Consider the following 16,589-nt stretch of genomic DNA (forward strand, 5'->3'; position numbering starts at 1 on the left):
ATGGACTCAAGCGTGGCAACAGTAATGAGGTTGGCTCAGGATTGGACAGTGTTTCGTTCCGCTGTGCATAAGGTCGCTATGACTCGGTACAGACTCAATGGCACTTAACAACAACAACAACAATGTCCTAGCTATTGTTGAGGGGATTCAAACACTGACTGATGGGAGGTCTGAAATATAATTGATCTGTATTTACACGTGAAAATTCTCTGTGAGACAAGTACTATCTAGGATATAGTATTAAAGTTATTTATTTATTGAGAGGAAATAACAATGTAAAAAAGTATGATGCTTTGAATTTACTTGATATGGCTTTTCTATCCAATGTCTTATTAATTCCCACCAAGTGACTGGGTTATTAAGTGATATCGAGTCAGTTCCGACCCATAGCAACCCTGTGTAGGGTTTCTGAGGAGTAACTGGCAACTTGAATGGCCGAACTTGCAGTTCATACTGATTTTGCAGTCTGTGGTTTAATGTGCAGATTGTGAACATTAAACCACAGCGCCACTCCAGTGATTTGAGTAGTACCATACAAATAAAGTATACAGGACTCTAAGGCAGGGATTGGTTAATTTTGCCTTCCAACTAGATTTAAAAGGAGCCATCGCAGAAGCAGGAACAGAAGATGCCAGGACCATTAAGAAGGAAGACAGCAAGAGGCAACAGCAGAGACGACAGCAGAGATGGTAGCATGGAGCGACAGAGCAGCTTCAGGCTTTAAGCTCATGTACTGACTAAAGCTGAGTTCCTAGTCAGGAAAATAGTGTGCCCTTTGGGCATTCACAGCCTGGCTAAAAGAGCTTTGTACCACTTGCCTTAGCAAGGGGGAGCCCATGGGGCGATATGGCTAAGAGGCTGAAGACAAGAGTGAGGTGTGCCTGTCATACGGCAGAGGAGAGGCTTTTCTGACTGGAGAACTGCTGAGTTCTGATTTGGTTTTGATCCTGAATTGTACCCTCTTTACTTCCCTAATAAACTCCATAATCATGAGTATTGTTATGAGTTGTGTGTGGCCATTGCAATGGATTATCAAACCCTGATGTGAAGCAGAGAGTGCTGTGGGAGGAATGCTTGGTGTCAGAATAGGGTAGAGAAAGTTGTGGCGTAGAAGAATGACTGATTTGAGCTTCATGGGATTCAGCCTTGGGCTGATTTTGAGTTTGATTCTCTTTCCTCCTTGTGAAGCCATGGAAAGTCACACATGGTTCCCATATGGTTTTGCACAAAGATACAAAGGACTTGGGGTAAAAAAAACAAAAACGGGTCCAAGTCTCAATTTCAAGTTTTATGTTCTTCATTTCCTAAAAGCACCCAAATCAACGACTAGTTTGTAAAGTTCTTTTGGGATTAAGTGGATTCACATAGAATGATGAGAACCTAGTAGGAATTCAAAAGGCTTATTTTTAGTTTATTTTCTTTTAATATGTTATCCACTGGTAGAGCTAGTAACATTTTATTGCACTAGAAGTTTTCTGAAATCTATGTTTCAATTCACCAAATCTACTTCAGTTATGATGATAGATCTGTAAAATGTAAATATACTCTTCAAAGCAGAAGGCCAGTGAAACCAAGCTATAAAATACATTAAACCTGAATTGGAATGTGTAAAATTAAAACTCACTTTAATTTTTTTTAAGACTCAGCTAACATTAATGATGGTTTTAAACAGCAATCTCATTTACAGTAAGCTGTTTCTTGTCAGGCAAGCAGTAAGAAGTGGGTTTGATTACCTATATACATTCTATGTGGTCAGAAACTTAATGCTACTCAACAGGGGAGAAAGAAAAGTCTGAAGAGTGAATTGGCTCCCAGCATCATTTATAATAAAGGGAACCTTTTCTAAGAAATTTTATCTGAAAGTAAAGGACTCCTTGGAGATTTCTACCTTCAACTCAGAATGGTGCTATTATTTTGTTATTGAGACACTTTAACTTTTGTTTTTCTTACCCCTTACTGAGGAATCAATAACCTAAAATTGAGTAGAGAGAAGCAACTCTTGAATGTTATTCTGAGTTTGGTTATTCACAGATTGCTGCCAGCAGTTCGGCATCCAAATATCAAACTCTATATGCCTTCTTTATAACTAATTAAAAAGTGCTAATATTTATGTTTTAATAAAATACAATGTAACAGCTTTTTATAAAACAGTATCCATTCTGTTCTTCTTACTATCAATGATATACAATAATAGATAAAATTTGTGTTTCTGCCAAACTCATAGTTCCCTGGGTGGTACAAACCCAGTTTGCTCAGAGTCCAAGGTGGCACTGTAGCATAAGCAGTCAACCACAAGGCTGACTTGAAGTACTCAATCACAAGGCCAGTTCAAACTCACCAGTCACTCCTTGGAAACCCCACACAGGGTGGCTATGAATCGAAATCGACTTGATGGCACTTAACAACAATACCAACCAAAAGGTTGGTGATTTGAACAAACCAGAGGTTCCCACAAAAGAAAGGCCTAGTAATCTGCTTCTGCAAAGATTATAACCAAAAACCGTACAGAGGTCAATTCTACTCTGTAATACATGGGGTTGACAAAAGTTAGAATCAACTTAGTGGCAGCAGGTCTAGTTTGGTTTGGTTTGCCAAGCTTGCATTAATTTATCCTTTGCACAGTAGTGTCTCCTAATATTGTCGTTAGAGTTAGGTTTCCAGTGACTATATTTGTACTGTGTTACCTTTCTTCTTAAGCGGCTCCCTGTAGACCTAGTTTCTGCTGTATAATAATGGGCAACAATTAGTGCTAGGCACCAGAAAAGACTGGGTGAATACTATTCTCTCAATTTGGAATCTGAATTAACACCACAAGACAGCCAGTCAGTAATTGGTTAGGCTTGGCCCAAATAAACTCAGTAGCTCCAGGGTGGCCATATTTCTCCATGTGTCGAGACATCTTGATCAGAGAAGCCCAAAGCAAATAAACAAAACCTCTGCTTATAAATAGGAAAAGATTCTTGACAATTTTCTACTTCCTTAGTCCAGGTATTTTTTAAGATTTGATGGCCTTCCTCTTGCTGGATTTCATGACCCTCTTCATATAATATGGAATCCTGGGTAGTATGACTAGTTGAGCACCCGACTGTTGGTAGAAAGGTTGATAGAGGTGCCTTGGAAGACGGATCTGGTGATCTCTTCCTGAAAGATCACAGCCTTGGAAACTGTAAGGAGCATTTCTACTCTGCTTACATGGGGTTGCAATGAGTTAAACTTGACAGAAGCTTACAATTTTCATATAATATCCCTCACCCTAAAATGGATTCCAGGTGTGGCACTGTAAGATCAACACTGGACTGGGAAGCAACAAGGTTGGCAGTTCAAATACACCAGCAGCTCCTTGAAAGCCCTATAAAGAGTCACTATGAGTTGGAACTGACTCAATGGCATTTAACAACAATTTCTAAACTATTGCTTTTATTTGACTATAAGAAGTTCAAATAGTTTTTGTTATTTGCAATCATTTAATGCCTAACTAATTCAAAAAAGTAGGCAAAAACAACAAACAAACAAAACACACAAACTGTGACTTCAATAGATCCAAAGTTTATTCTTGGCAGAAATTAAAGACATATATATGTGATCAAGTGATAGAAATGATCCTGGAGATCCCATGACAGAATTTTGCAAGATCAATGAATTATTTATTGCAAACACCTTTTTTTTAAACAATATAAATGATGGCTTAAATATAAGGGCCTTGCCTGACAGATAGAATACACAGAAATTAAATTGGCTACATCTGTGGGAAGAAACAATGGAGAAGCTCAATATCATCAGTCAAAACAAGGCCAGGAACAAACTTGCTCATTTGCAAGTTCAGGCTGAAGCTGAAAAAAGTTCAAGTTAAGTCCAGGAGAACTAAAATATGACCAAGAACATATCTCATCTGAATTTAGAAACTATTTCAAGAAGAGATTTGATGTTTTACACACTGATTGAACATCATAAGAGTTGTGGGATGACACCAAGAATATCATAATGCAGAAAGCAAAAGGTCATTAAAAAGAGAGGAAACAAAGAAAAGACCAAAAGGAATGTCCGAAGAGACTCTGAAACTTGTTCTTGAGTGTAGAAAAGCTACAGTGAATGTAAGAAATGAGGTGAAAGAACTGAAAGTTTCAAAGGGCTACTCTAGAAGAGAAAGTAAAGTATTACAAAGAAAGGTGAAAAAGCTGCAATTAAAATTCAAAAGCAAATAATATACTCAGCATTTTTCAAGCTGAACAAAGTGGAGAAAAATTAAAACCTCAACTTGCAATATTAAAGAACTCCAAAGGTAAAATATCTAATTATGCAGAAAGCATCAACATTTGATGGGAGTAATACACAGTTACTATACACAAAAGAATTGGTCTATGTTCAGCTATTTCAAAAGGTAGCAGTGGTGACCAACAAGGCTCCAGGAATTGACAGAATATAAATTGAAACCATTCAACAAACTGATGAAGTACTGGAGGTGCTCACTCATCTATGCCAAGAAATTTGGAAGACAGCTAACTGGCCAACCAATTGAAAGAGATCCATATCTGTGCCCATTCCAAAACTGATGACTCAATGGAATGCTGGAATCATCAAACAACATCATTAATATATCATGCCAGTATAATTTTGCTGAAGAATATTTTAAAAATGGTTGCAACAGGACATCAACAGGAAACTGCCAGAAATTAAAACTATTTAAAGGAGGACATGGAATCAGGGATGCCACTGCTGATGTCAAATGGATCTTGGCTGAAAGTAGAGAACACCAGAAGATGTTTACTTGTACTTTAGTGGGTGTTCAAAGGCTCTTTGGCTGTGTAGACCATGACTAGCTACGGACAATATTGTGAGGAATGAGTATCCCAGACACTTTATTGAACTCTTGAGGAACCTGTACATAAACCAAGAGCTAGCCTTTCAATCAAAACAAGGGAATACTGAATGGTTTACAATCAAGGAAAGTGTGCATCAGGGCTGTATCCTTTCACCATACTTGTTCAATTTGTACACTGAACAAATAATATGAGAAACTGGATTATATGAAGAAGAATGTGACATCAGGATTAGAGGAAGATTCATTAACAACCTGCGATATGCAACTGATACAACTTTGCTTGCTAAAAGCAAAGAGTACTTAAAATACTGATGAAGATCAAATGCCAAGCCTTCACTATGAATTGCACTTAAATATAAAGAAAACAAAAATTTTCACAACTGGACCAATAGATAACATGATAAATGGAGAAAACATTGACGTTGTCAAAGACTTCATAGTGCTTTAAAGCACAATGAACTTTCATGGAAGCAGCAGTCAAATTTGCACTAGGCAAATCTGCTGCACAAGACTTCTTAAAATGTCCAAGAGCAAAGATGTCAGTTTGAGGACTAAGGTGCACCTGATCTAAGTCATAGTATTTTTCAATAGTCTTAGATGCATGTGAAAGTTGGAGAATGAATAAGGAAGACTGTAGAAAAATTACTACATTTTGACTTACGGTGTTGGAGAAGAACATTGAAAGTACCATAGACTGCCAGAAGAACAATCAAATCTGTATTGGAAGAAGTACAGCCAGAATGCTAATCTGGAAGCCAGGATGACAAGACTTCATCTCTCATATTACAGACTTGTTATCAGGAGGGACCAGTCCCTCCTGCTCTGTAAAATGGAGGGCATCCTTCTTTGTAAAGGGTTGGATCATTGTAAAAGAGGAAGACTTCTAACAACACAGATTGACACAGTGGCCACAGCAAGGAGTTCAAATGTAACAACAATTGTGAGGATTGTGCAGAGATGAACAGTGCTTTGCATAAGGTAGCTATGAGTTGGAACCAACTCCACAGCACTTAAAAATAATATCTGATGAATTAATGTAATAGTTTACTTTTATTAAATGTATATAACGCTTTAGGTATTTATGCATTCTTCTCTTTTGAGTGCTTATACATATTTATTTCTAATATCCAATATCATCTTGTAAGGGTGAATTTATCATCATTATATAGCAAAGAAATCCAAGTCTGGTATGGTGCTGCAGATCTATGTGCTGGACTGCAAGATCAGTTTGAATCATAAGATCAGTGGCTCAAGCTCACCAGCCACTCCTTGGAAACCCTACACAAGGTTGCTATGAGTTGGAACCAAATCAACGGCATTTAACAACAAATGTTCATAAAGTTACACAGCTAGTGAGAGCTGGAATTCAAACCTTGGGATAGTCCACATCCTGTTCAGCTGGAATTCAAACCTTGGGTAACAAAGTCCACATCCTGTTCAGCTGGAATTCAAACCTTGGGTAACAAAGTCCACATTCTGTTCAGCCTGCTGTACAACAGATTTTTCTGAATGTGTAACACCTTCAATAGAATCTGAAACTGAACTTATAGCTTCCCCTGTGGTAGTTCTCCTTTCAATAAATGACATCTCAAAAGTGCCCAGTTGTTTGGTCAAAATCTAAAAATCATTCTTCATTGCTCACTTTCTCACACATTCTACCACCAAATCCTTATAAATATATCTTTTCAGTACACTCAGAATCTGATCTTATCACTCCCTCTACACTGTCATTATATCCTGGGGATAGTGCAATGAGTTACTCAGTGATCTCCCGGCTTACATGATTGAGCCCACCTCCCATATTCTATTCTCCATTAAATAGACAGTATGAACATTTTAAAACATAAACTTGATAATGCCACGCCACTGCTCAAAACCCCCCAACAGCAACATGAATCGCCCTGACCTCACCTATTGCTACCCTTCACATATTGTACTTTAGGTTGAGTATCCTCCTAGCTGTTTCTCAAATATTTCAATCATGTTCCACCTCAAGGCACTACATTTATGATTTCCTCTACCAGAAATGCTCTAGACAGGTACAGTCCTTGGCCTAGTTAATCCCTCATTTAGGACTTTGCTTAAAAGTCTCTGCTTCAGAGAGACTTTCACCAAATGCACATTTTCTATCATTGAGCTCCCTCCTTTTCATTGTTCATTTATTGATACATGTTTGTTTGTTGTTCTCATTTCCAGACTCCTCCCACTACAATGAAAGCTTTCTGTTTTGTTCATAGCTGTATCACTAAAACCTTCAGCACAGAGCCAGAGAAAGAATAAAGGCTTAGTATATTAATTGCTAAATGAATAAATGAAGTTAGATACTTTGCAATCTAAGTAAAAATTTTGGATTACATGGTGTGATGGCTAATTTTATGTGTAAATTTGTCTACACTATGGTGCCCAGTTGTTTGGCCAAACACTGAACTCTGTTATGAATTGTTACACAAGATTGAATCAGTTGGCCTTAAGTAAACTTGTTTACCCTCCACACTGTGCATGGGCCTCATCCAATCAGCTGAAGGTCTTATGAGCAACAATGTGCTTTCCTTAGAGTATATTTTGCCTCCAGACTACAAGTAAACATTTTGCCAGAAATCTCACACTGTTCGCCTCTTTTGTTGTCTGAGCTAAGGATTTTGGGACACTAGACTAAAGAAATCTCCAGCATGTTGTCTTACAGATTTTGGATTTGTAGGCCCCCCACAATCCCACAATGTAATAAGCTGCTTCTTTAAAATTTATCTATCTATCTATCTATCTATCTATCTATCTATCTATCTATCTATCTATCTATCTGTTTGTCTACCATCTATATCTCTCTTACTGGTTCTATTTCACTAGAGTCCTAAAACACATGCTTTACATAGTTTCTTCTACTTTTCTAGAACCATCCTTCTAGATTTACCCTTTAATTCATGTTTTTTTATGAACTGTATATGCATCTGTAGCTCTTACTCTTGTTTTCCCTGTATTCCAGTGGATTGCATGTGAATTGGAACACATGTGAAGGGCTACAGTTCTCTCTTGCCACTCTTATTCTCTTTCATAATGCTGTTCATGTTGTGTAAATACTTTGTTAATTATCTGAAAAGTTACTTTTTGTTGTTCAACTATTGTTATTTTTAATTAACTTAATGCTTAAGTCTCTCTTTAGAAGTCACAAAACACCACAGGCAGAATAAATACATAAAGACTGTAGAACTAGACAGTTACTCAGAAATAAAAATGATCCCTTCATTGATTTTCTCTTGTGAACTTTCATTCATTGTATCAATAAGCTATTATTTTGACCCATTGTTATTCCTTCAGGCAAAAAAGATTTAAAATAACTTCCCCATATAAACATGCATGAGGATCTGCTTTTCCATTTCTGCAAAAAAAAAAGGGTGTCAAATTTTGCTAAGAATTGCTTTTGAACTTGAGTATCCCTTGAGTAGTACTGATCTTGTAACAATATTAAGTCTTCCATCCATGAACACAGGATGACTTTCCATTTGTTTAGATCTTTCATGTCTTTCAGCAAAGTTGTATATATCGTTTCCAGTGTACAGGTTTTTCACTCCTTGGTTATATTTATTTCTAGAATTTTTTTGCTAATGGATGCTATTTTCAATGAAATTATTTTCTTAATTTCCTTTCAGACTGTCTGCTGCTGGTGTATAGAAATGCAATGATTTTGTATGTAGATTTTACACTCTGCAGCTATGCTGGATATTTTCATTAGCGCTAGCAGCTGTCATGTGAATTCTGATATCATCCACAAATAGAGTTTTATACTCTTTCTTTATAATTCGTATGCTGTAGGGTAAGCCCTGGACAGATAACCACAAGGTCAGAGGTTTAAATTCACCAAAGACTCTGGGGCAAAAAGATGAGGTTATCTGCCCCCATACATATTTAGTCTCAGAAACCCTATATAGGATTGTTATGAATCAGAATCAACTCTATGACAGTAGGTAAGGAAATGCAAGAAAGGTCAAAGGATGCACAGAAGTACAAGACACTCAAGAGGTTTAGTAGATGAGAAGACTGGGGGATACTTAGAGAAACTGCATTTCTTCTGCAATACAAGCGGGCTTAAAAAAGTTCATGGAAAATTGAAATTACAAGATAATGGAATTTTTCAAACAAACTTTTTGAAGCTTCCTCATGTGTGTGCTTGTGTGTGTGTGTACATGCATTCTCCTTACTTATTGACATGATTATGTTCCAAAGATTAGATTGTTACATGAGAATCAGTGTGATGCAAAAATGGAGGATGACTGCAGTATGTGACTGCCAAATTACATCATTACAGAATTGCCAAACCATTATGTGTAACTTGCTCGACAAAGTTACACATAATCTTAGCCTCTTAACCATCAGAGCCAGTGTTATTCTTACTTTGAACCTTGGCATCTGTTACTTCCATATGTATGTCATCAATGTGCAAAGGAGTGGAAGAGTAGATTTCTTTTACTATTGTCATAAATGTGAAATGTCAGATAACAAAATAATAGAAAAGTGAGAAGTAGGTGTGTGTCTGTGTATATCAGTATGGATCTCTGTTTTATAATTACTTATTTCGAAATCTAATCATATCTTCTAAAGAAAAGACAATCTCAAAAACAATAGTTTTTTTTTTCTTAAATTAAAACCATTTGACTAGTTTTAACAATGACAACTCTGAAGTGAAGCATTTTCTCAAAATGCTTCCATTTAAATGCACTGTTTTCATCCCTGTTGCATTTGTTTTCCTGTACCAACTTTTTTTTTTCTCTCTCTCTCTTTCTCTATATATAACTTACCTTATTAGCCAATCAATTTAACTCTTTTTTACAGCCCAATTTCTCTATGGTACTTACATATTCATCATAAGCTTCATGGGCTGGAGGAGGAGGTGCTCTGTATCCTGGCACTGTTGGTGCTCCCCGTGTTCTTGGGGTAGGAACGCCTCTTGCTACTGGGGGCACTGGAAGAGCTCCACGGGTCACAGTGGTCCCTCGAGGGGTGAGGACACCTCTTCCAGGTGGTGGAGGAGGAGGAATGGCACCCCCACGACCCCTAAAAGAGACAGGTCATATATACATGAAAAACAAGTGTGAGATTTAAAGGATTACAACAGATAAAGCTCTCATCTCATAGGCAATGGGGATCTAAATTTATTTAATAACATTTATTCAATTGAGATTATTTAGAAGATAACATGTTTTGCCCTCCACTGCTGAATAAAGTTTATGAACACTGACTATGACTTAGAATTCATAAAAAACTCTTTGATATTTTCACTTATATAACTAAAAATAAATGCCAAAATTTAAAATAAACACTAAGAGTATAATCCAGATTTGCCAAGAAAATTCAGATCATCTGATATATTATGATTCACTGGCCCATCTATGAAACTGAGCTGTTATGTGTATGTCTCCTCAGTGCTGAGAGCTATTAACAGTGATGGGCAATGCTATCATTTACCAAAAAATGCTCTGTCTGTACTTTAATGAAATGTGGAACTTTAACCACAATGATTTCATTCTGTTTATTATTGTGACTAAAGCTTGAGGTCACTTGAAATCACAGCTACTGTCACTGATTTATTGTAATGCATGTAACCCCATGAGTTGGACAGTACCCAATACATTTGCTATGGTAACTATAGATCCAGTGAATATATTATCCTGCAATAACAAGTAAAAAAAAGATTACTCTGTACTGCAGAGCTTGACACAAAAGTAACTTGCATTGAAAACATAAGATCAAATGGTTGCAGCCAACTTTTATGGTATTACGAGGCCTTTTGAAAGGTTTAATGTCTGAAGTCTTTGAGCAACAGCATGGTTATTTCACTTTTTATTATATCTGAAAGGTTGGCTTCCAGAAAGCATTGCTTTCAGCAAGGACTCCAAAGCTTTGGGAGAAATTGATGATCACTGGTATATCAACAGTCACACTTTTTGGCTGTAACCACAAAAGAGGGGGGGTATAGGTTATACATTTTGCTATGAATAGCAGTCAGCTGATTCTTTATTACTTGCAGAAAATAAGCTTTTATGAGTGGACAGTAAGAATGCTGGTAAAGCTTTAAAAGTTTTAAATAGATTATGGCGCTGATGAATAGAAAAACTGCAGAAACTTGTTCATTGTTAACTTATTGTGAGTCTAATGTACACAGACACTCTTCTAGGTTGGGAAAAGGTGAAATACAAAAAGCTTCAAAGGTTCAGTGCCTGTTAGTAATACAGCATTCTAAATGATTATAGTAATATAAAACCAGATCTGTGGAAAAAAAATGTAAAGGCCAATTTTATTCTCACTTGGTCTCCAAGCACCTATCTGTTTGCTTACAATAGTTTTGGTTTACAACAGTTATTCAAGCTTCCTCTTCAGTTTAGTATCTTAGCATTCTCAAAAGTACCAATGTGTGGATAATAAATTATAGGGGTCACCCCACTTTAAACTATGGTCACAAGTTGGTTTCAAGTATGTTTTTCTTAAACAGTTAAAGTAGATTTATAAATCTTTCTAGATTCTTCTGCTCTAAAATTATATAATGCTCACATAAAATTTAAGTTATCCTGTCCCTTTATCAACTGACACCCAGAAATAGCCCCAGTAAACCTGTCTCCTGAACCTAATTCAAAATACAAAAAACAAACAAACAAAAAATGCACAAACCTTCTTCAATTTAGTCCAGCCCAACTCATTGTGAACCTATGTGACAGGGTAGAACTGCTCTTTAGGATTTCAAAGGTTGTAAATCTGTATAGAAGCAGATTGCCTCATCCTTCTTTCATGGAATGGCTAGTGGAGTTGAATCACTCGACCTTTCTGTTAGCCCAATACTTAAACCAAAGTGTCCACCAGGGCTCTTTGAACCTAACTCATTTCCTCCTAGCAGCAAAGGCCTTTCCCTGAAATCTTTACTCTGTTATATGATAACCTACTCAACTTAAGATTTAATTCATCTATTTTGGAAACCACCGGTATCTAAATCCACTACCACACTCTTTCTTCTATTTTCCCGATTTATTGAAAGAACATTTTTCATCTTTAATTCTTCACTTCTTATTCATTCTTCAACTGAATGTAATCTAATGCCTTCACTACTCTATCGAAATACTTTTTCTGAGATCAAATCCAATGGTTGCAAACCAGTGTTGTTGTTGTTGTTAAGTTCCGTCAAGTCTGTTCTGACCCACAGTGACTCTGTATAGGGTTTCTGAGGAGCAGATGGTGTGCTTGAAACACAAACCACAGTATCTATCTTTAATGATGATTATTATCTGTTTGCTTTACAACACATGCCATGTCCTGGATTGAGTGTTTTACAACAAAATTCCCTAGATTGTCTGCACATTAGGGTCACCTGTGTATCTTTAAAAAAATGTCAAAGCCCAGCCCACATTCTAAAAAATAAAAAACGAAACAAAAATTTACGCCCATTACCATTGAGTCAATTTCCACTTGTCGACCCAAAGCATGGAGTAGAACTGTCTCATAGCCTTTCCAAAGTTGTAAAGTTTATGTAAGCACATAGTCACATCTTTCTCCCACAAAACAGCTAGTGGGCTAAAACCATCCACCTTTTGGTCACACTCTAGACAAATAAAACCACAATCTCTAGAAGAAAGACAAAGGCACCACCACTTTTTCCAGTCTCTGGGGATTCCAATGTGAAAGTCTGGGAATCATTGCTTATAGGAATCATCTAATTAAAAAATTTGAAAATAAGTCATATAGGCAAGCTATTTTAAATGCAAGCTATTTTAAAGGTTGAGCAAACAAGACACAGAAAGTGCAAATCACCTGCCCAAGGACATACTGGAAATCTACAGAGCTAGAATTAATGATAGGAATAATTATATTCTTCATTTAAATTGATACTTCATCTAACTATTGTTGATAATATCATCACTTCCTTACCAGGTTAGATCCCAGAGAGTTACATTTGTCTTGAGCCAAGTGTCTTTTTTGTCTCTTTTTTTCTCCAACATTTCATTGAGAACTAATTTCTAAAAATTCCAGTCTCTAATCTGTCAATATTTGTCTACATTCTTTAGCTAGACCAAATGGTGTATATATTTATATTGGGTAATGGACTTGACATTTTATGATTTTCCCTGCCAGAAGTCACGTCTCTCTCTCTCTCTCTCTGTCTCTCTCTCTCTCTCTCTTTCTGGTGTTAATCAGTCTATTACTCTATTGCTTCTCCATCTCTCACAGTGACAACTTAGTAACCTTCCTTAGAATTAGATAGGGTTACTTCTATCTTTATCAAAGAGTTCTGGTGTAGTGTTGTAGGATAAGCACTGAATTGTTAATCATAAGGTCAATAGTTCAAACTCACTTGTCACTCCATGATAGCCCTATAAAGGGTTGCTATGACTCAGAACCAACCCAACAAAACAACAACAACAACAAGAATCTTTTAAAAACTCTGCTAGTTCCATCCATTATTTCTTATTCTAGTAAACAAAAGCCTTAAACGTTTGTCCTTAATATTTTACTTCCCACTACTTCCTCTCACTGCAACATGTATTTAGTATGACATATGTTAGATATTTCATGTGTTTCATTTGTTTAACTGCATAATATAAATTATTATAATACATAGATCTAACGCTTTATTTTCTGGTATACATTCCATATGGGCTTCAAAAAGTTCCTGGAATTATTCCATTATCTTTTCATTCCATTATCCATGAACTTTCTTGGAGCCCTCTTGTATGACTAGGAAATTAGATATTTATCAAAGATATGTTTACTGAAATTAAAATTCCATTAACTCAGTATTTCTTCAACAAATTATTATGGAGGGTTGAAAGTGTTATAGGGACTGTTCTTTTTGAATAAATATTATTGAATAATGTAATAAAATCATAGTTTATAAATTTTATGTACAAATTCAAAACCCAAAATTCAAACCCATTGCCTTAGACTCAGACTCACAGTAATCTATAAGATGGTGTAGAACTACCTATATGCTGTAAATCTTTACAGAAGCATACTGCCACATCTTTCTCCTGTGGAGCCACTCCTGGGTTTGAACTTTGAAACTTTTAGATAGCAGTTGAGCACTTTAACCACTGAGACATCAGGGCTCCATATGCACAAATTGTTGTTAGGTGCCATAGAGCTGGTTCTTACTCATAGTAACCCTGTATGACATATGTTACATGCTTCATGTGTTTCAATTATTCAACTGCATAATATAAATTACTTTATATTCTTTAGAGTTTTCAAGTGTGTAAATCTTTATAGGTATAGAAAGCCTCATCTTTCTCCCACAAAGCAGTTGATGGACTTGAATTGCTTACCTTGTTGTTGGTAGTCCAGTGTTTATCCTACAGTGACACCAGGATTCCTCATATTATCAACCATTTTTTCATGAGCTTTCTAATCAATACTATTTTCTGTTTTGTGAAACTAGTTTTTAATTGCCTGTTAACAGTACACATACCTCACGATGCTGTTTGAAATAGAAGACAACAGTGTTCTGCCCCATTTATTTATCATTAGTGCTAATTCCATTAATGTTATCAATCCAGCATTAAAAGTGTTTGATTTTCAATATTAATTTTCTTTTGTTTTTACTATGTCTTATGTAAAGGATAAGGAGCTCTGGTAGCGTAGTGGTTCCAAGTTGGGCTGTTAGCCTCAAGGTCAGTAGTTCGAAACTACAAGTGGTTCTGAAGTAGAAAGATGAGGCTTTCTGCTTCCATAAAGTCTTAAAGACTTGGAAACCCTACACAGGGTCACCATGATTTGGAACCAACTCCACGGCCTATAACCATCACCATGTAAGGGGTATTGAAATAAAAAACTTTTGATGACATTTTTCATCTAAAGAGAGGTTTAAAATACAGATTACAATGAACCATTGTTTATTAAATATGAAATATATTAAGTAATTAAATGAAAGCTTCACTGAAATTAAAATCTTATATGGCCCATTCAAATATGGCAAATGCAATATTAATTTATGAAACAGCAATAACCAAGCACAATCTACTAATACAACTATTTTATTTTCTCAAAAGCATTAATATAAAACAAGTAGTCCAAAGTCCAAGGAATACGGAATAAACTCATTCTCTTTCTTGTTGTTGCTGTTGTTAAGTGCTGTTGAGTCGATTCCAACCCATAACGACCCTGTATAGGGTTTCCGAGGAGCAGCTGGTGAGCTTGAACCACTGACCTTGCAGTTCAAATGGCTTTGCAGTCTGGCACATTAACCCACAGTGCCACACCAGGACTCCATCCTCTTGTAGGGATCCTAAATATTAGTTTATATTTAGGATGTATCACATGAAACTTCCAAAATTGACCTTATTTTAAACTATAAATCTGGTAATTTCATATTATTTAATCTAAATGATTAAAGCCACTTAAGATTTCCTGAAATGATATCATTTCACAACTTACCATAATGATGATAGAAATGTATTAGATTCCATAAAGGACTGATTCCATAAGAGAGTACAGCCATAAAAAGTGTTGCCACCTCAATTTGAAACAATAAGCAGTTGACCCTCCCTAAATAGAATTAGAAAATTGTATTTTTTATTTTTAAGAGTTATGGTAGCATCTTGGTGATGAATCGGGCTGTTAACTTCAAGGTCAGCAGTTGGAAACTACCAGCTGTTCCACAGGAAAAAGTGGAGGCTTTATGCTCCCGTAGAGATTTACGGCTTCAGAAACCCCATACAGGGTCACTGTGAGTTGGAACTGACTCCAAAGCACACAACAACAACAATCTTTTACTTTTTAAACAAAAAAATATAAAAATACAAGTAATACATTTTTCCTTTAGTCAAATTTAATTTCTAAAACTGCCATAGTTAGATAGCCACTTCCTTGATATTTCATTTAAAACTTATAATTTTTAACTATTCTGACAAGTGTGAAACTTTTGGAGGTGATTATGATTTAATGTTAAAAATAGTGGTATTTTGACAGTGGAGACTGGAACAATTTGGGACTTAATTTAAAAAACAAATGGAATCTGAAGAGTATCTGACCATCATCTCCTAACCTAATTTCCTTGCGATATATGAAATACTTCTCTAGATCTATAGATTTTAAAGGTGTAAAGGTCAACTGCAATTGTGCGAAAAGAATTGACTAAACCATAGAGACTTGATGGAGGTTGTGAGCATCTTTATTGTACCTTTATGTAAACCATGCTTCTGTCGAAAACTTGCCAAGTTTGGAATCATACAGAATAAATTTTGATACAGAAAGATTCCAATCTCTTTGCAAAGTGAAAAAAATCCACTGTGTAATCACCAGATTCATCACCAATGACATTTCAATGTCAAATGTACCTGAAATTTAAATAGCTTTACCATCAATGGTGAAAGAAATATGTTTCTGACTCTCTGGACTGCTGGCATATACATGATCCATATGTTTAAGAAAGCTGGTGGTACTGTGGCTAAGGTGCTCAACTGCTCACAGAAATGTTGGTAGTTCAAATCCACTAGCCACTCTAAGGGAGAAAGATGTGACAGTCTGCTCTGTAAAGATTTATAGCCTTGGGATTCCTAAGGCACAGTTCTACTCTGTTCTATGTTATTGCTGTTGTTAAGTGTCATCGAGTCGGTTCTGACCCATAGCGACCCTGTATAGGGTGCCTGAGGAGCAGCTGGTGTGCTTAAAGCATTGCTATAAATTGGAATGAACTCCATGGCGGTGGTTTTGATTTGGTTTGGTATCTATCTATCTATCTATCTTTCTTTCTTTCTTTCTTTCTTTCTTTCTTTCTTTCTTTCTTTCTTTCTTTCTT

At 36.1% G+C, this 16,589-nt stretch overlaps 1 protein-coding gene across 1 annotated transcript in view; it reads right to left on the minus strand.

Annotated features, from left to right (window-relative positions):
- KHDRBS2 (KH domain containing, RNA binding, signal transduction associated 2) overlaps positions 1-16,589 on the minus strand; it is an 864,427-nt gene that overhangs the window by 267,479 nt on the left and 580,359 nt on the right. Inside the window, exon 6 of the mRNA XM_006835744.1 lies at positions 9,667-9,865. Within this exon, the coding sequence (XP_006835807.1) occupies positions 9,667-9,865 (199 nt within the window). The remainder of the gene's footprint in view (positions 1-9,666; positions 9,866-16,589) is intronic.

The sequence above is a fragment of the Chrysochloris asiatica genome, unplaced genomic scaffold (assembly GCF_000296735.1).
Source record: "Chrysochloris asiatica unplaced genomic scaffold, ChrAsi1.0 scaffold00019, whole genome shotgun sequence".
Classification (NCBI taxonomy): Eukaryota; Metazoa; Chordata; class Mammalia; order Afrosoricida; family Chrysochloridae; genus Chrysochloris; species Chrysochloris asiatica.